Consider the following 21135-nt stretch of genomic DNA (forward strand, 5'->3'; position numbering starts at 1 on the left):
TGAGTAAGTTGAGGAAATAAAGTTACACAAATAATTAAAAAGGCAAATGCCCATATAACACCATGCATTTATGGTATCATTGTTTTCTCCTGCTTTCCAAAAACTCATCTTATTAGATGACTCTTTTCTATTTCCTAAGACCTACCTCCTGTAAGACGATTTCTGGAAAACAGATCTCACCATGAGAAACATGTAGCAGCCTTACACTAATGAGGATTGTGCACACATACCTCCATGCCTAGATCAACTTCATTTCAGTCACCTCAAAGCCTTCCATGCAGATGACCCAGCCTTAGACTACAGGATCGTCTTCATCCTCCCATGAGACAATGCTGCTCTACTGCATGCAGTTCACGTCATTTGCTATGGGAAGCCCAGGATTCCCTGCAGTCCAATTTCCTTGCCTCTCTATAGATCACATTTTCTGATCCCAACTTAACTGTTCCACCCATCCAAATCTCAAAATCCTTTCACACATGCCTCTCACCACTTGGTCAGCACTGGAAGACATCCTTGTGTTTCTCACTGATGCTCTCAGGCCATTCTGTCATCCTAATCCCATGCTCCAACTCATTGCCATCTCCTATGGCCTCTCTGGTCATTCCCACTCCTTCCATAAAGATTGTGTCTCCGGTTCAGTCACTCTCTCCACCATGCCTCCTGCCATTACTCCTGGGGATGTAAATATCCATAGAGATGCTCTTTCCAACATCCTGGTGCCCAGTCCAATCTCTACCCCTGCAAAGATCTCATCTTCCCCTCAACCTCAGCCAGTCATTCCCAGGGTGATAACACTAGAGTTTGATTATAAAAAAATTGCTTTCCCTCTAAAGATATCAGTTTGAAACATCCCATTTTCCAGTAACTACCTCATTTTTCCAGCTCATTTCCTCTAATCTTTCAACTTCAACAATCTTTGCAGCCTTCCCAGATCCACGATTCATTGGTCCTGTTTCTTACCTCTTTCACACCCTCACTTCCCTTCATCCTCAGCTTACACTCCATGGCCAAGTATTATAATCATTGTCACAACCTTACATATTAAATACATTCTCAGCTTCATGACACTCACTTGGTTCAACCCAGTCCTGGTTAGCTCTAACTCTGCCCTTCCACGCCTACATCCACAATATTGAATGTGGCTTAGAGAAAACCACACACTTATTAATCTTTACAGATCTCTCTTTAAAATAATGATCACTAACCTCAAGTGAGTGTTTCATGCTGCCCAGCATTTGTACTACAGGTTGAGCATTCCAAATTCAAAAATCCAAAATCTTAAATGCTCCAAAATCCAAAACCTTTTGAGCACTGACGTGATGCCACAAGTGAAAAATTCCACACCTGACCTCTTGTGATGGGAACAGTCAAAATGCGGGTGCACAGCCTACAGTTTCTTCAGTGTCCCCAAGGAGAAAAAGACCCTCTTGGCCATTTATAAAAGTCACACAGCAGAAGGCCTCCTCATCCCTAGAAGACCCACTTCTTGGTCTCTCAACTGCTTCTCATGTTTCTTCCAACCTAAATAAATAAAATGCAGTGTACATTAACCTTTTAATCAAAACCCAGCACCCTGGGTGGAGACCAGGAACCTGCAGCTGTCTGCTGCTGCTCTTGCCTAGAAGCGGATCCAGGTATTCTGGTGATGTCACTGAGCTGCACAGGTACCCTGAACACAGCATTTATTCACGGTATTAATGGTGTGTCACTTTTTTTTTTTTTACTGTTAAGTCCTTATGTGTGAACAATTATAAGAAAATAAATGCTTATCAGTAGCACATAAAATCAGAGTCAGGAATGATGGTGATTCCAAACAACCACAGATTGCCCAATGGGTGGCTGAGATGGTGACACCTTTGCTGTCTGATGCTTCATTGTACACAAGTTTTGTTTCCTGCACAGAATTATTAAAAATCTTGCATAAGATTGTCTTCAAGCTATGTATATAGGGTTTATAAGAAACATAAATACGTATGTGTTTAGACTTGGGTCCCATCCCCAAGATATTTCATTATGTATAGGCAAATATTCCAAATCAAAAAAATCCAAAATCCAAAACACTTCTGGTCCCAAGTATTTCAAATAAAGAATATTCAACTCGTATATTTCCCTATTCCCTTGATTCTTCCATTCCTATTCCATCTCTGTAACACCCGCCCCTACCTGCCTCTGTGCTGTATGTTCTCTCTTTTCTCCCACTTCTGTGGATGAATAACCATGGGTTTCAACCTCCCAGTCTCATCCCAGACCTTTGGATTCCCTCACCTGCCATTGTAGCAAGCCCTCCTCTTTCTTTTGCCTAAAATTCCTCCGTTCTGTTTCTTCTCTGCAGTGGTCCTTCTGAAGCCCAGTCCTGCCACCAGCCGATAAACTAATGCTAAGGCACACTGGCCTTTCTTGTTCTAGCAGGGATCCAATAGTTGTTCAACTTCTATGACACCAGCCATGGCCTCCAGCCATGGTATATCTCCCAAACTGGGAGATACAACAATTATATCCAATCTCCTCTCTTGGAGGGAATTATCTTCACACTGCAACAGGGAGAAGTTCAACTTTCCCCTAAATATGTCCTGTGGTGGAATTATTTTTTATCTTGTGAACTGATGAACTGTCAAAGCTTGGAAGAAACTTAGAAATCACATCAAGGCTCTAAGGAAGAAATCAAGGTTCTGATAGGCCAAGTCACTTGCGATGCTCTGTATATCCTGATAGAAAGTGGGGATTTTTCCTAACTAAAAAAAGATATGGAGTTTTCAAGGGTCTATGCAAGTGACGAAATGAATTATACACCAGTTTTTCGTGTTTAATGAACTAAACAAACACTATGATACAAATTCCAAACAAAAACCTGAAAGCAGGAATGAGAGAAGAAGGTGAAATGGTGAGGCGGAAGGGGAAGTCCTGGTTAAGAGACAGCCATGTGGGTTTGACTAGCTCTACCTCTAACTTGCTGTAAGCCTCAGGAAAGCCTATTCATTTCTCTGGGTTTGCTTTTCCCATTAGTTAGGTGGGAGGAAGGGATGAGACTACCCCTTCGGAGGGTACTTGTCACCATCACACTCTCTGCATACTCTCCTTAGCCCAGAGTTCACATGCATCTCACAAGAAAACTCCCTCCAATGCCTTCTGCTTTCTGTTCGTATTCTTGATCCTTCACCTCTTCACACAGTATTTTCAAGTTGCCTGGCTCCTGCTGTTGGCAGCATGGTGATTCCTCATTCATTTTTCTCCTGTTCTCATAGAAATAAGCTAACCCATCAGCCTAGGTCACTTGACTGACTAAAGAAGAGCAGAAACGGATCATCAGCTCTCACTTTCCCATCTTTCTGTATCCACCTAAACAAAGGATGGTTAAATGGGATTTACGATTCAACAGATTCCATTTCTTTTGAAAACCCTTGAACTTGGTGCCCCCCTTTGGCCTTCTAACATTCATTATCTATTAATTTGACTTAGATTTAAAGCCAATGATTAATCTGTCCACTCTAGAATGTTTTCCTGACAGGCTCCCTGTTTAGGTAGATGCAAGTAATACTCCTGAACTCAAGAGCAGTAGGGGCACCACAATCCTGTTTTCTTACATTAACAAGAAAATAATTTATTTCTATTCTGGAATATATAAGCCAAAAGAATAGAATAGAAAAATGGGGCTTCCTCATTTGTATTCTTTCTTTCTTTCTCTCTTTTTTTTTTGAGATGGAGTTTCGCTCTTGTTGCCCAGGCTGGAGTGCAATGGCGCGATCTCAGCTTGCTGCAACCTCCACTTCTTGGGTTCAAGTGATTCTCCTGCCTCAGCCTCCCGAGGAGCTGGGATTACAGGCGTGTGCCACCATGCCCAGCTAATTTTTGTATTTTTAGTAGAGACGGGGTTTCACCATGTTGGCCAGGCTGGTCTCGGACTCCTGACCTCAGGTGATCCACCTGCCTCAGCCTCCCAAAGTGCTGGGATTACAGGCATGAGCCACTGTGCCCATCCTATTTGTATTCTTGATATAGAATTTGTATCAATCATTCATTATGGTACCAGACAACAGAAATAGGATGTGCCATGAACCTTATCATTCTTTTGGGCTATCTGAGATCTATGCCCCTATTCTAGGTTTGGGCAATTATGTACTGCACCAGAACTAGCTAATTGTTCACCAAAGACTTTTACTTTTTTTCCTGGGTACTCAGCTAGATAGCATTTCCTAGCCTCTTTTGTAGTCAAGTCAATTGTGGACAGTAGAATGTACAAGGAAATAATGTATCCCAGGTTTAGGCCAAGCTCATAACAATCTTCCATGCAATCTCCCACTTACTGCCAGCTTGGTACTGAAGTCCAAGGTGGACTTGAAAGCAATGTGCTAGGGAATAGGCGGAGCTTCTATTTGCCTGAATCCTTGGTAGTGCAGAATGAAACCATCCCCTTCCCCAACTACCTCCACTCACTGATTGGACTCTATATGAATGTATAACAGACGTCTGTTGCATCAGCCACTGAAATTTGGGGCCTAATAGTTACAGCAACTAGCATTACTTCAATTAATCTACCCATTTTGTGACTCTCAGGGATAGGCAGTCACTACCTCCCATCAGAGAAACTGGAGAGTCGGACACTTTCTTTCCCGGGCTCCCTTCCATCTAGAGCACACACGTGAAATCTTGGCTTTGTGAATCTGTTAAACCCACATCAGACATTGACTAAGGAGCTGGAGACACAAAGAAGCAAGGTTATGTGGAATGCATTCTGGAAGGGAGGTGTTCATCCAGTTTCTGGGGGCAGCTGCGGTGGCAGTAGCAGTGTCCAGTATCCAGGCTCATGGTATCAATGACATGATGCCAGTGTCTGGATTCACCCACCAAGATGTGACTCCTTCACAGCTGTAGTGTGATTTTAGACTTGGCTCTTGTCCAATAGCTGCAAAGCCTGCTTTGCTAGCCTTTTCAGAAGTCTGTGCCCTTTGCAACATCTTCCAACAAATCCTTCTACTTCAGTTAGCTAGACTTGAGTTTTGTAGCTCATGACCAAGAACTCTTATTGACACAAATGCATCCCTTTCAGGGAGGGGAAGACAGGATACTTTCTTGGTCTACAGCCTTGGGGAGCCTGCCTCCCCTCTGGAGTGTATTTCTCATTTTCTGAAAAGAGTCAGAGTCTATCCTGTGAACATTTCATGTTTCCACTAATGGCTTCAGTAGACTTCAGGAGGGAGAACAAGCCCATCTATATTTTGACTGCCTCAGGTTGGGGTGAAGTAGATTAAATTTGACCAAAATAAAGCCAGTTATTTTGGAAAACAAGAAACTGAAAAGGAAAATGCTGAAAAGAAAACTCTAAAATGTCCAAGGAGGTAAAAGAAAACAGACCTTCCCTAGGAATACTGTACTATATGTTGCAAAGAGACATAAAACAGAACAGCCATTTTAGGTTAACTGGATTCTTCCCACAATAAAAGCACGATTTAGGTTTTGTCAAGCGATGTGCTCTTTTAAAGTCCCTGTGTCCAACTACAATTGAACTGGGTTTAAAAAAAAATGTATTGTTTAAGAGTGAGTGGTATTGGGGCAGGCGAGCTGTCATTTTTTTCTCAAGACGTTGTTATGGAGCCAAAGTGACTCTTATCGCCAGGTTATATTCCTACTGTGGCTGGCAGGAACAAGGGATATCAATGAGCAATAGCAGAGATCCTCCTGGGCAGTCTTGTCTCATGTAATCTCTGCCTCTGTCTTGGGGATGGCTACATCTGTCAGTTCTGAGCCTCCTTCTGTATTTCATCTGATGAAGTTCAAGGAGTCTGGTATGTTGTAATATTGACAAATAATGCCTCCCTGTAATCATACCACTGTGTAAATGTGGCAGAGTCACTTTTTCTACCCCCAGAATCTGAGCTGTCCTTGGGAATGGCTTTAACCGCCAGAATGTGGCAGAAATGACATGGTGCCTGTCTGGGAAGCTGGGCCGTAAGAGTCCTGGAAGTGTTCAGATTTCCCCTTTCCAAACCCAAACACCACCTGGCTGTGAAGATGCCTAGTCTGGCCCCTGGGAGACTGAGTGGTCCCATGGAGGAGATCCAAGGCTCCAAGTTTGGCAGCCAGCCTCTAGACCTCCCAGCCTGGCTCATCTACCTGCTGAATGAAACTGTTCAAGTGGTCCAGGTGACAGCAGCAGCAGAACCACAGGCCAACCCATGCAACAGTGGGAAATAGCACAGCATTGCTATTCTAAACCATGAAGTTTTGTGGTGGCTAGTTACGCCTCAAGATATAATTGATCTAAGATGGGACCAGAACATTTACTGTGCTAGATTAAGAAGCACTGCTTGTGTGAGGAGCTGACAGACAGAAAAAGCACTGCAAAATTCTAAAATCTCATTAACTTGCACCCTTTAAACTCAACGATTGGTTAAGTTTGCTAAAGAAGCTAAAAATGGCACAGAACTTGTGATAGAAACTACAACTCACATTCAACTAGGTTAGCTCTAAAAGATTTTCCCTTGAATTCCAGCAAAAACTGAAAACCTTTCATCAAAAAAGGAGCAGGGGTCGCTATTCTTACACTGGATAAAACAGACTTTAAACCAACAACGGTAAAACAGGACAAGGAAGGGTATTACATAATGATAAAGTGTTCAATTTAACAAGACTTAACTATCCTAAATATATATGCACCCAACATTGGAGCACCCAGATTCATAAAACAAGTACTTATAGAGCTACGAAAAGACTAAGACAGCCACACAATTACGGTGGAGGACTTGAACACCCCATCGGCAGCATTAGACGGATCATTGAGGCAGAAAACTAACAAAGAAATTCTGGGGCCGGGCACGGTGGCTCAAGCCTATAATCCCAGCACCTTGGGAGGCCGAGACGGGTGGATCACGAGGTCAGGAGATCGAGACCATCCTGGCTAACACAGTGAAACCCCGTCTCTACTAAAAAATACAAAAAAACTAGCCGGGCATGATGGCGGACGCCTGTAGTCCCAGCTACTCGGGAGGCTGAGGCAGGAGAATGGCGTGAACCCGGGAGGCGGAGCTTGCAGTAAGCTGAGATCCGGCCACTGCACTCCAGCCTGGGCAACAGAGCAAGACTCTGTCTCCAAAAAAAAAAAAAAAAAAAAGAAAAGAAAAGAAATTCTGGACTTAAATTTGACACTTAACCAATGGGACCTAACAGAAATCTATAGAATACTCCACCCATCAACTACAGAATATACATTCCTCTCATCTGTAAATGGAACATACTGCAAGATCAACCACATCACATGCTCAGCCATAAAGCAAGTCTCAATAAATTTTAAAAAAAGGAAGTAATATCATCCATACTCTTGGACCACAGTGGGATAAAAACAGAAATCAATACCAAGAAGAACTCTTAAAACCACGTACTTACATGGAAATTAAACAACTTGTTCCTGAATGACTTTTGGGTAAACAACGAAATTAAGGCAAAAATGAAAAAAAAATCCTTTTAAATGAATAAAAACAGGCTGGGCATGGTGGCTTACACCTGGAATCCCAGCACTTTGGGAGGCCAAGGCAAGCAGATCACCTGAGGTCAGGAGTTCGAGACCACCCTGGCCAACATGGTGAAACCCTGTCTCTACCAAAAATATAAAAAATAGCTGAGTGTGGTGGCACACACCTGTAATCCCAGCTACTTGGGAGGCTGAGGCAGGAGAACCACTTGAACCTGGGAGGTAGATGTTGCAGTGAGCCAAGATTGTGCCACTGCACTCCAGCCTGGCCGACAGAGCAAGACTCTGTCTTATACATACATATATATGTACATACATACATACATACATACATACACACACACAATACACCAAAATCTCTGGGATGCAGCAAAAGCAGTGTTAACAGAAAAGTTCATAGTGCTAAATGCCTACCTCTAAAAGTTAGAAATACCTCAATTTAATGACGTAACATCACACCTAAAGGAACTAGAAAAACAAGAACAATCTAACCCGAAAGCTAGCAGAAGGAAGGAAATAACTGAAATCAGAGCAGAACTGAACAAAATTGAGACCCCAAAATCCATACAAAGATTCAACGAAATCAAAAGTTGATTTGAAAGGATAAACAAGATTGATAGACCACTAACTAGAATAACAAAGAAAAAGAGAGATGATCCAAATAAGCACAATCAAAAATGACAAAGATGACATTACAATTGATCTTAAAAGAATACAAAAGATCTTCAGAGACTATTATGAATTATCTCTATGCATACAGACGAGAACATCTAGATGAAATGGCTAAACTCCTGGAAACACACACTCTTCCAAGATTGAATCAGGAAGAAACTGAAATGCTAAACAGACCAATATTGATTTCTGAAACTGAATATGTAATAAAAAGCCTATAATCAAAAAAAGTCCTGGACCAGAGGGGTTCACAACAGAATTCTACCAGACATAAGAAGAAGATCTAGTACCAATTCTACTGAAAGTATTCCAAAAAACTGAGGAGGAGGGACTCCTCCCTAATGCATTCTATGAAGCTAGCATCACCCTGATGCCAAAACCTGGCACAAATACAACAAAAAAGAAAGTGAAGGCCAATATCACTGATGAATATAGATGCAAAAATCTTTAGCAAACTACTAGTAAACCAAATCAGGCAGCACATCAGAGTTAATTCACTATGATCAAGTCTGCTTCATTCCTAGGATGCAAGGTTGGTTCAACATACACAAGTCAATATATGTGATTCATCACATAAACAGAATTTAAAACAAAAACTATATGATCATATGAATAGACATGAAAAAAAAACCTTTCCATAGAATTCAACATCCCTTCATAGTAAAGACCCTCAATAAATGAAGGATAGAAGGAATACACCTCAAAATAATAAGACTCATCTATGACAAACAAATCGCTGGAAGCATTCCCCTTGAAACTGGAACAAGACATGGATGCCCACTCTTATCACTCCTATTCAACATAGTACTGGAAGTCCTAGCCAGAGCAGCCAGTTCAGAGAAATAAATAAAAGACATCCAAATAGAAAAAGAAGTCAAAATATCTCTCTTTACTGATCATATGATTGTATAGTCAGAGAACCCTTAAAGATTCTGCCAAAAGCCTCCTGGAATTGATAAAATAACTTCAGTAAAGTTCCAGGATACAAAATCAATGTACAAAATGTAGTAGCATTTCTACACACTAGTAACATTCAAGCTGAGAGCCAAATCAAAAACACAATCTCATTTACAATAGACACACACACAGACACACACACACACACACACACACACAAATACCTAAGAATACATCTAACCAAAAAGGTAAAAGATCTCTACAAGAAGAACTACAAAAACACTGCTGAAAAAAATTATGGATGACACAAACAAATGGGAAAACATTCCTTGCTCATGGATTGGAAGAATCAACATAGGAGTTGAACAATGAGAACACATGGACACAGGGAGGGGAACATCACACACCGGGGCCTGTTGTGGGGTGCAGGGCTAGGGGAGGGATAGCATTAGGAGAAATACCTAATGTAGATGACGGGTTGATGGGTGCAGCAAACCACCATGGCACGTGTATACCTATGTAACAAACCTGCGTGTTCTGCACATGTATCCCAGAACTTAAAGTATAATAAAAAAAAAATGACCATACAGCTATAGACTCTATTCCCATCAAACTACCAATGTTATTTTTCCCAGAGCTAGAAAAAAACTATTCTGAAATCCATATAGAACCGAAAAAAAGCCCAAGTAGCAAAAGCAATCCTAAACAAAAGGAACAAATCCAGAGGCATCTATTACCCTACTTCAAACTATGCTCTAAGCCTATAGTAACCAAAACAGCATGGTACTGGTACAAAAACAGACACATAGACCAATGGAACAGAATAGTAAACCCATAAAAAGCCACACACCTATAGCCATCTGATTTTTGACAAAGTCAACAAAAATAAGCAATGGGGAAAGGGCTCCCTATTCAATAAATGGTGCTGGGATAGCTGGCTAGCCATATGCAGAAGAATGAAACTGGACCCCTACCTTTCACCATATACAAAAATTAACCCAAGATCAATTAAAGATTTAAATGTAAGACCTCAAACTATAGGAGGAAAACCTAGAAAACATTATTCTGGACCTGGGCCTTAGGAAAGAATTTATGACTAAGTCTTCAAAAGCAATTGCAAAAACAGCAAAAATTGGCAAATGAGACCCAATTAAACTAAAGATCTTCTGCATAGCAAAAAACAAAAGAAAACAAAACAAAAAAACAAAAACAAAAACAAAAACAAACTATCAATAGAATAAAAGACAACCTACAGATTGGGAGATAATATTCCCAAACTATGTGACTGACAAAGGTCTAATATCCAGAATCTATAAGGGAATTAAACAATCAAACAAGCAAAAAATAAATAACCCCATTAAAAAATGGGTAAAAGATATGAACAGATACTCCTCAAAAGAAGACATACAAGCGGCCGACTAACACATGAAAAAAAATGCTCAACATCACTAATCATCAGATAAATGAAATCAGAAACACAATGAGATACCATCTCACATTAATGAGAATAGCTATTATTTAAAAAAACAAACAAACAAACAAACAAAAAAACAGATGCTGGCGAGGCCGCAGAGAAAAGGGAACATTTATATACTGTTGATGGGAATGTAAATTAGTCTAGCCACTGTGGAAAGCAGTTTGGAGATTTCTCAAAGCACTTTAAAACAGAACTACCTTTCAACTCAGCAATCCCATTACTGGGTATATATACTCAAATAAAATAAATTGTTATACCTACCAAACAGACACACGCACTCATATGTTCACTGCAGCACTATTCACAATAGCAAAGACATGGAATCAACCTAGGTGCCCATCAACAGTAGACTGGATAAAGAAAATGGGGGTACACACACACCATGGAATACTATGTAGCCATTAAAAAAATGTCCTTTGCAGCAACGTGGATGCAGTTGGATGCCATTTTCCTAAGCAAATTAATGCAGGAATAGGAAACCAAATACCAGATGTTCTCACTTATAAATGGGAGCTAAACATTTGGTACTAATGGACATAAAGAAGGCAACAATAGACACTGGGGACTAGTAGACGTGGTAGGTAGCAAAGGGGACAAGGGTTGAAAACCTGTTGAGTACTATGAGCTGTACCTCAGTGATGGGACAAATCATACGTCATATCTCAGCATCACACAATAGATCCATGTAACAAACCTACACATGTACCCTCTGAATCTAAAATCAAAGTTGAAATTATATTTAAAAAGGAATACACTGAAAAAAAAAGAAAGAAAAGCTCTCAAAAGAGCTGAGATTCAGAAATTCAGAGAGCAGCACAGTTCTATTGTATTATTGCACTGGAGGCACTTATTTCCACCATCTCTCATGACATTTTCTGGCATCTGTGCTAAATGTAGGGGAAATATCCTTTCTGTGATTACTCTGTAGAGTTTTATCACTATTCCCCTGCTCAATAACCTTCTGCAAACTAAGCCCTCTAAATTAGATTCTTAAAATTCAGAAAAGTGCACAGAAGGCACACCTAAAACACGGAACCTACCACTCTAGAAAAAAACATTTTGTATACATTATTTAGGAATGTGGAAAGGCACGGATATTCACAAAACTAATGCTAGAAATTCTCATCCAAAGAACCGAGATAACTGATCATCTTTAGACAACGGTGTTCAATTGTCCTTTTGTCACAGTGAGGGTTTGAACAGGTATGAACTGGCTCCTGCTCACCTTTCTAGCATTACCTATAACCACTTCCAAACTACCTGCTGAGAACTACATCTGATGACTTGGTGCTTTCTTGTCATCACATCTGCTGCCCCTCTTTCTCCTCCACTGAGCTGACCCAGACTCCAACCTGACACCAGTGCCTCTCCTCTGGTCCCTAATGTGGCCCTAGCAGGACACTGTCATAATACTCATTTCATGGGATACTCATTTCACATGAGCTCCTTCCATACCTGTCTTCTCTGTGAGGCTCCCAGCATCTTAAGGTGGGGGCTTCACTTCTGTATTCATGGTACCTACATTAATGCATGACATGTAATCAGTGCTAAATTAATATCTCCTGAATAACTGTCAGACTGTACATACCAGCTACTTGGCACATTCACTTGAATGCTTCCACTACCAGACCAAAAAGTCCTATTCCTCTTTCAGGCTTCCCTGTTTTAGTAAACACACATCTGCCCACGCAGACACTCGATCTAGAAACTTGGGGGGCACACAGAGCCTCCCCTCTCACTCACCCCTAACAGCTAGCCCTTCTGATTCCACCTCCCAGTCTCTGGGCACTTCCGTGTCTCTGCTGTCATCTTCTGCTTGGGTGTCTACAATGCAGTCCTAAATGGTTTCCCTGCTTCTACTTTTGTCTTCCCCCAGTACATTCTCCACACAGCCACCAGACCAATCTCTTAAAGCGTAGAGAAGGTCAACCATTCCCTCATCCAGAGTCCCTACATAGTTCCCCATAACATAGAGAATAACATATAGTCCCTGACACTGGCGGGGAGATCTCACATTACTGGGCTTCCTGCTGCCTCATGTCAAGTTGCTGCGAGCGCTGGTCAGCCCTAGTCACTTGAGTCCTCCCAGATGCCAGGAATGCTCTGAGATGCTGCCTGACTCATGCATTTAGCAGTTATCAGTTCCTGCACTGGGGACTTTCTTCCTCCTGCTCTCCTCTCGAGGCCTTCCTTGACCATCCCATTGAACGTGGCACCTCCTCACCCCCATCCTCTGCAGTGACTTTGGGTTTCAGAACCCTATTTACTTCCTTCATAGCACTTGCTCCAACCTATAATAAGTTTATTTGTTTGTTTACTTGTTTACTTTAGGTGTCTCTCACTGGGGGTAAGCTTCATCGGGATAAGACTCTTTCATGTCATGTGTCCATTGCATCTCTAGTATTAGAACACTGCCTGGCCGGGCACAGTGGCTCAAGCCTGTAATCCCAGCACTTTGGGAGGCCGAGACGGGCGGATCACAAGGTCAGGAGATCGAGACCATCCTGGCTAACATGGTGAAACCCCGTCTCTACTAAAAATACAAAAAACTAGCCGGGCGAGGTGGCGGGCGCCTGTAGTCCCAGCTACTCGGGAGGCTGAGGCAGGAGAATGGTGTAAACCCAGGAGGCGGAGCTTGCAGTGACCTGAGATCCGGCCACTGCACTCCAGCCTGGGCGACAGAGCGAGACTCCGTCTCAAAAAAAAAAAAAAAAAAGAACACTGCCTGATACAGAGGAGATGTTCAGAAAACATGCAATGAGTAAAGGAATAAACAACGCAGGAGAAGGCAACAGATACATCATTTATACCACTTTCTGCATCCTGCATAACTCCAGCTCCTGATTCGCAGGAAAACTGGGGTTATACTTTCAAGATTCAGGCAGACTCAATAACCACAAAGCAATGAGGATTCATGAAGTGCCTTCTACATGATCTCATTCAAACCACACAGTAACATTATAAGGCACTCATTCTCATTATTATTATTTTGCAGATAGAAGAGAAAAGCTCTAAGACTTTAAATGATTTGCACACAGCAGATCCCAACACCTGTGGCCCACAGAAAAAGGTCGGGCTGACTCCCTTTGGAGCCCCGATGTTCCCCACAACCTCCTGTGCCTTCTGAGCTTTTCCCAATGGAAAACGCGTTGGGATATTTATTCCCAAATCAATATCCTGATGTGCTAATAAACCAATGTCCTGGTTTGCTAATCCACAAGTTTACATGCCATTCTATGTTTGATGTTTTTATTCCTTCAGATGACTGTAGTTTATTTATATCAAGGTAGTGGCGGCAAGCTCTCTTTCAGTAGGAAGAGATTACGTTTTTCCTGTTTAACAGTGACTTCTTCCTAAAGTTTTGCTTGATAACTAACTCAAGCAACCAACTGTCAACAGTTTCCGCAATGAAGAAATTCTTACCTCGGAATTCCAGTCCTCGAAGTTGAAAGGTGACAAGACCATTTCCAATTTCAATCAGGTGAACAAAGGCATTGAGGTCATCTGAAGCCAAAATAAAGCAATCGCCAGAGCTGTAGTTGCCCCAACGACCAAGAACTAAGTCTCCACAGAGGGACTCCTGGAGGGTCCTTGTCAAGTGTTCATAAAAAATGGAATTGAGATTGTTGTCATCATTCCCTAAAGGTAGACAAGAAATATGATCAGTGAATGCCTACTTCTTGCTATGTACCCAGACCTAGGAAACAGTGAGCTGTCATCTGATTAAGGGCAAAATCAGACTCTTTATATACATAAAAGAGGAAAGATCTGTTCCTCCCACATTTCAGTGGATTATATGGGACCCTCCTACTTTTTTCCCTTTATATTCTCTCTGTATAATTTACAGGCAATAAGCAGCATCATTTTATATATATGTGCTATAATATATAACAAACAATCATTGCTAGTATTATCTGTTATATACAAATATATATTTTACATATTATATAACATATAAGTTGTTATACTATATATAAATGGATACCATTTGTTCTTAAATTATATATACATTAAAAATTCAGGTTTATTGAAGAATAATTTATGTAGGGTAAAATTCATCCATTTTAGTGTACTATTCCATGAGTCTTGAAAAATGTATATAGTCACATAGCCAGCACTTAGAATAATGCATTCATCTGCTGTATATATGAGTGTGTTCTGTTTCATCTTTGAGCAGTATCCCTCCGTATGCATGTGCTACAGTTTGTTTATCCATTCATCTGCTGAAGGGCACTTGGGTTGTTTCCAGTTTTGGTGATTATGGGTAAAATCACTACCAAGAGTCATGAACAGGAGTTTGTGTGAATATGAATCTCCCCGTTTCTCTTGAGTAAATGCTTAGGAGCGGGACTGCTGTTCTCCAAAGCAGCTGTAACCTTTTTGCATTTCCCCAGCAGCGATTGACAGCTCTAATTCTGCATCCTTACCAGGACTTGGAATTGTCCATTGTTGCTTGTTTGTTTAACTTTGGCCATTTTAATTGGGTGGATAATGACATCCAAGGAAGGGTGAAGGAGGAAGCAGCAAAGGAGATGGAATGATGGAATACCTTGCTTCCCAGTGGAAAGCCAGGGGTGCGTGTTGAGTGGGGGTGAAATTAGGAGTGCGTAGTGCATTTCCTATATCCTCCCTGCTGAGCCCTGACTCTTTTCCCTCCTTTCAAGGGATCTCTCAAGATGAGGGATATAAGATTTTTTAAAGAGCAGATTGGATAACATGGGAAGTCTTCCTGGTCTGTGGTCCTGTGGGTGGAGTAAGCATGGGGAGAAGCCTAGGAAAAATGTTCACATTCATGACTTTTATTTTAGGAGTAGCTTTTCTTTAGGAGAGGAAATTATGGCTCTGGAAAGCCATAGGCGTAGTTGTCCCAAAGAGGAAATGCCTAAAGCAAAACTCAACACTCCTTTCTGGATTGTCTATTTGAGTGGAGATGGAGATTCGGGGAGGACAGGGATGAAGACTGCAGATCTAACCGGAGCATCTCTGCTTTGTATCCAAGGGAACCGGGGCACAATCAGGGTGTGGAAGGCAGGGAGTGGTACAAGGAGGTGAATATGCCCCAAGTGTACTTACACGAGGAAGATCACCAATCCGCCTCTAAGAAATCTACAGAATAACACTATCAAATTGTGAATATCTTTGCTGACCACTCATGACAGTTGAAAGCTGAATCAATAACCTAATTATGATTAATGGAAAGAAACTGTTCTGTGGGCTGAGTCATGCCATGTAGTGTAATAAAGTATCAGTATGCTTAATCTTCTATGCAGATGAAGCCTCCTTGACCTGCACTATATTCATTTTCTCTGATGAAGCAGCATGCATTCTGAGACACTAATTAAAGATTACTTTCAGTCTCTGGCACTTTGAAAGGAAAGGCCTGAATGAGAGAATTAGCCTTTGCTTAATTGTTCAAACTGTTCAATGTTTAAATAAAACAAAACAATTAAAATCACTAAAAGTAGAGATTCAACTCAGGGCATCTTCTTAGAACACATTGACCACACATCTGCATAATTAGATTAAAATGAGACAGCAATTATGATTCACTAACAGCACAATGTGCTTGGGAAACTGTCCCTCTGCCTCATATCAATAGGCTTGTAACATCACAGTCCCACAGCTGCACCTCAGAGATATCAGTACCTCTCCTCCCTCATTGTACTGACATGAAGTTCAACAAAAAATAAGCCTCTCTCTCCAGGTATCTCAAATTTCAAATTCTGATTTCGAATTAATCATGTATATGCAATTCAAATACAGATAATGAGCATGATACAATTGTTCCTAGGCAGATTTGGGGGCACAAAGAAGGGAGTGAGGAGGATAAAAATAGAGAACAGTTAAAATTTGCATTCTAATATGAGGAAGGAAGAAATAGAATGGTTAAAAAAGGAGATTGATTATGGAAAGAAAAAAGTAAAATAATCTTCTAGCAGGTAAATCCTCCCATAGCTTAATGCTGACCAAAGTTTTTGAAAGCTTCTAGATCCTGGATCGTGGAATGGTTTGCCTTCAAGGACATTATCATGCTGATGTTTTTCCAAAGAACTTTTTTTCCCTAAAAGATGAATCTCAAGGTTTATAGTCTGTGTTTGAGGTTTACTACACACAAACTAAAATGTCTTGATTAACAGAGTTATCCAATACTGAGCAAGGTCCTCATCAATTCTAAACAGTGGAGCAATACACTGTCAGACCAAATCAGAATGCTTGATCAGTCTACCTACACAGTTTCATTCCAGAGTCAGCATATTAACTAAGATGTGCATTGTCTCCACAATGAGTACAGAGTGAGTATTTAATTCTTCCTTTTGAAAATCCATCCATACAGCAATAAATAGTTTAAAAAGAGAGAAGAGATCTTCTTACCTGGATCTCTTTCAATTTGGACTGCCAGTCTTGTGTTGGAATTATCCACACGCCTTGTACTAGAAGAGGCCACAAAAGGGTAGAAGGTCATGATTAGATCCCCCCAAGCGGAAGAGTTGGTTTACAGAACCAGCTGCATGAGTGGAAAATGCAAATGCGATAGAGCTCACAGGTTAAGATGATTGCTGTAGTTTTACCACACTGCAGGAAGAGAGGAGTCTCATGATAAGAAACAGAGGGAACAGTACAAGAAACACATGGAGGGGAGAGATGAGTAGCTCTCCGATTTGGAGAGAATGGCCTTGTGTCCTAATCAATTTGAAGCCCCAGATCTGCAAAATCAAAGCAAGTATTTAGGCCGAACATGGTGGCTCATGCCTGTAATCCCAACACTTTGGGAGGCTGAGGCAGGCGGATCATTTGAAGTCAGGAGCTTGGTACCAGCCTGGCAAACAGTACAAAACCCCACCTCTACTAAAAATACAAAAAAGATTAGCCAGGTGTGGTGGTACACTCCTATAATCTCAGCTACTTGGGAGGCTGAGGGAGGAGAATCGCTTGAACCCAGGAGGTCAAGGTCGCAGTGAGCCAAGATTGCACCACTGCACTCCGGCCTGCGTGACAGAATGAGAATCTGCCAAAAAAAAAAAAAAAAAAAAAAAAAAGCAAGTGTTTAAACTGCCAATATAATGCCACCCTCTTTCAGAACTTGAGAACAGTGTCCAAGTAGGTATCTTTCTCTTTAAATTGATTTCAGGAAATGGTGGTGAGTAGTCAACATCTCCACCACCTGCTTTCAAGAGCTGGGTATACTCTTATAGACCTTTCTTAGGTTGAACCATGAGAATGAAAGCTCTCAGATCGTCTGCAGCCATAGTAACAAGTGGCCACTAGAGCCAGCTTTGAACCTATTCCATCATGAAAACACTCCTCAGTGCACAGCTTTTGCAAGGCAGCCAGTCCATGACAATCCTGGCTTCTGAGAGTTAGCTGACTCACTGCAGACTTCTGAGGGGCAACTGATGAACAACAGGCTTTTCAAGTAACCTCCTATACAGATGCCGTCAACCTGCGTATGCCTCCAAAACCTCACTAGTCCTTGAACTCCACACATCCCCAAAACCCTTTGTAAGTGCACCCATCCGCTCTGCTTGGAGAGACTATGCCAACCTACCTTTGTCCTTTTATTTCCAATATTGAGTGGCGGTCTTTAAAGAATGAAATATGAAATTGACATCAAGCCTATGAAATTGATGGCAGTCAACTGTTTATTATCACCTACAAAATGGCAATTTCATATGGTTAAATCTGATATATTAGCCATTAAGAAAGGACTTCCACAAATACATCAGTATCACACATAGGGTTTACTTAAAGATCTGGGCATAATAAAGGTCCCACTGACAATTGTAGAAAGCCTGGTCTTGAACACATCCGGCTCCTACTTTTTCTTTTTCTTTTTTTTTCTTTTTTGAGACGGAGTCTCGCTGGGTTGCCAGGCTGGAGTGCAGTGGTGCAATCTCGGCTCACTGCAACCTCCGCCTCCTGGGTTCAAGCGATTCTCCTGCCTCAGCCTCCCGAGCAGCTGGGATTACAGACACGCGCCACACATCCAGCTAATTTTTGTATTTTTAGTAGAGGTGGGGTTTTACTATGTTGGCCAGGATGGTCTCGGTCCGCCTTGGCCTCCCAAAGTGCTGGGATGACAGTTGTGAGCCACTGCGCCTGGCCAGTTCCTTCCTTTTCTGTCACTCTGCTCTTTGCTTTCTTTGTTCCAACCCTGTTGGTTTTCCTTTTCCACCCCTTCAACATGCCCAGACCTCTTGGTCCTGTTGCTCTTTCCTCTCCAGTAGCCTTTGCAAATGTTCCCTCTATTTAGGGATCCCTTTCCATTCCCACTCATTTTTCCTCATTGATTCCTCTTATCCTTCAAGTCTCAGCTCAAGTATCACCTCAGGGAAGCTGCCTTGACTCTTGTGCTGCGTGAGATTCCTTTGTCGTGTTCTCTTTCATGCATTGTACCTGTACCTCTCTTTTGGAGCACCTGTCAAGGCTAACGTCAATCATAACGATGACAGCTAACATTTATGTAGCACTTGCTTGTATCATGTGCCTGTTCTAAGTACTTTATATGTATTAGCTTATTATTGCCTCAAAACTACCCTCTGAGGTAGTTTTATGCCCATTCTCACAGCAGATGAGGCAGAGGCACAGAGAAATTAAGTAGAGTGTTCAAGGTCACAGATCTAACAGGTGGTACAGCCAGAATATGACCTAGGGAGGCTGGCTCAGGAGGCTTTACTTTACACCACATCATACATCTCTTTGTGTAATTATCTGATTATATCTGACTCTTACATCAGTCCCTAAGTACCATGAGAGTAAGTTTGTTGCTCACAACTGGCACATAGTAGTCACTCAATAAATATTTGCAGAATAAATTATTGAATGGTCAAAAATAAGGCTACTTCTGAAGTTTTTGTCCCCATAATATTTGCTAAGAAGAAAGACTAGCTGCCAGTCAACGCTGCATATGTGGCTTATGTTTAAACATGATCATTGACATACTCTGTATAATTTAACAAATGACAAGCACTTGTCAGAAATGGTGCTTAAGAAGAAACCTAAGAATGCAGCCTTCTTTTCTGAACTTGTCTTTTGGGAATCAAAACAGATAAAAAGATATTTGGTTGGAACTATAATTTGAATAAATGAAAAGGCTTGTCTTCAGAAAAAAAAAAAAGTATTCTTTCTTTTCCTGTATGTCTTAGACATTTGAGAACCATCTAGGCAAGATCCTGTTGCGTTCTGTGATGCTACGGACGGGCTGGAAAGAAGAAACACTGTGTTACATTTCAGAAAGGCTGTGAACCCCAGCATGCTGTTCTATCACAGCTTCAGTTTTCCTCACAAATACTCCCACAGCAGTTTTGAAAAATAAAAGATCTCAGGGTAGCAGAAAATAGAGCAAACAACAAAATTCTTTCTAATGAAGGCTGAAATCCCATGTCTGCATAGTTAGTCCCTAAATGGAATTTTAATTTCACCTTAAGACCTACCACAAATGGAATTCTCAAGCAGCAGAATAAACAATTTTTAAAGGAGGATTAAGACAAAAGAAAGTCATTTGCTAAACTCCTTAGGGAACTAAAACATCTTCTAAAGCTATGTTCACTGGAAAGCTATCTTTTCAGAAGCCTGTAGAACATAGTCTAAATTCTGATGAGCAATAACTAAGCTAAGCTGCCTGTGCACCCCTAGGACCTCTGGCTCTCCACATATTCTCTAAGAGGGTGGACTGTCAGCCATGCTGGGTAATTTGAGTTTTCTCCAGTGCTTTCCTCCTGTAAATTTGGTGCTTACCCCTCAAAGGTGCTAATTAGCTCAGTAATTGGATTTCTGCCTTAACTGTCCAATCAAATGAACATCAGCTCTGTAGCTCAAAGAGGAAACAGGGCTTATAGCTCACTTCCCAATCTCAGTGGGAACATGCAATCCTGGTACACATTAGGCATGTGTCTGCATGCATGCTCTTCCTAGCATTTGCCTGACAAAGTCACTGTGCATTGCTGGGCAATGGTGTCCTGAGCACTACAGAACAAGAGTGGTATAACAGGACTCTCCAGAGAAGTTGACTTACTGAGAAATACCCCTCTTTTATGTTAATATAAAATGCAGAGAGCAGAGCTGTCTTCTTCCCTTCAAACTTGGCCTTCCCACCCCCTGGTCAGTCTCTCTAGGTCAAGTACCTTCTGTCTCAGTTTCATCTGAGCAACTTAAGTAATTTAAAGTAATTTTCTTTATTGACAATGATTCAAATTCCCCTTTGTCAGTACACACAGTCTATGGTAAAAGTTGTCTCATTTTTTTGGTGAGGAAATGTTGCTGGCCAGAGTGAGAAGTTTGGTGGGGGTCTGTTCATATAGCAAATCCAAGATAGAGCTAAAAATAGACTGTGATTCTATTCATAGGCAGGGCAACCTTAAAGAAATCTGGACAATGAGAAGGCAGCCAGAGTTTAAATACAGGGGCACTGTTTCCTTTAAAATTGATTATATGCACAAGGTACACCTGGGTTTGTTTTTCCACCTTTCATTGCTGCTGCCACTAACAATCGTATTAGCTCTTGCAAAGTCAGTGGCACTCTGCTGTCGCCATGCAACATCAGAATGATTTGGCATGAGACATTTCCTGAGGACATACTGCCGTACACCCGTCAGGGTGGGCACTGCCTGGGGCCAGGCCCTTCAGGTGA

At 41.4% G+C, this 21135-nt stretch overlaps 1 protein-coding gene across 3 annotated transcripts in view; it reads right to left on the reverse strand.

Annotated features, from left to right (window-relative positions):
* PCNX2 (pecanex 2) overlaps positions 1–21135 on the reverse strand; it is a 304697-nt gene that overhangs the window by 62394 nt on the left and 221168 nt on the right. For all 3 annotated transcript variants that reach the window (XM_021931429.2, XM_021931434.2, XM_017953734.3), the window contains exons 24-25: positions 16881–16939; positions 13932–14147 (exon numbers count right to left, since the gene is read on the reverse strand). In XM_021931429.2, coding sequence (XP_021787121.2) covers positions 13932–14147; positions 16881–16939 — 275 coding nt within the window. The remainder of the gene's footprint in view (positions 1–13931; positions 14148–16880; positions 16940–21135) is intronic.

Source organism: Papio anubis, chromosome 1 (assembly GCF_008728515.1).
Source record: "Papio anubis isolate 15944 chromosome 1, Panubis1.0, whole genome shotgun sequence".
Lineage (NCBI taxonomy): Eukaryota > Metazoa > Chordata > Mammalia > Primates > Cercopithecidae > Papio > Papio anubis.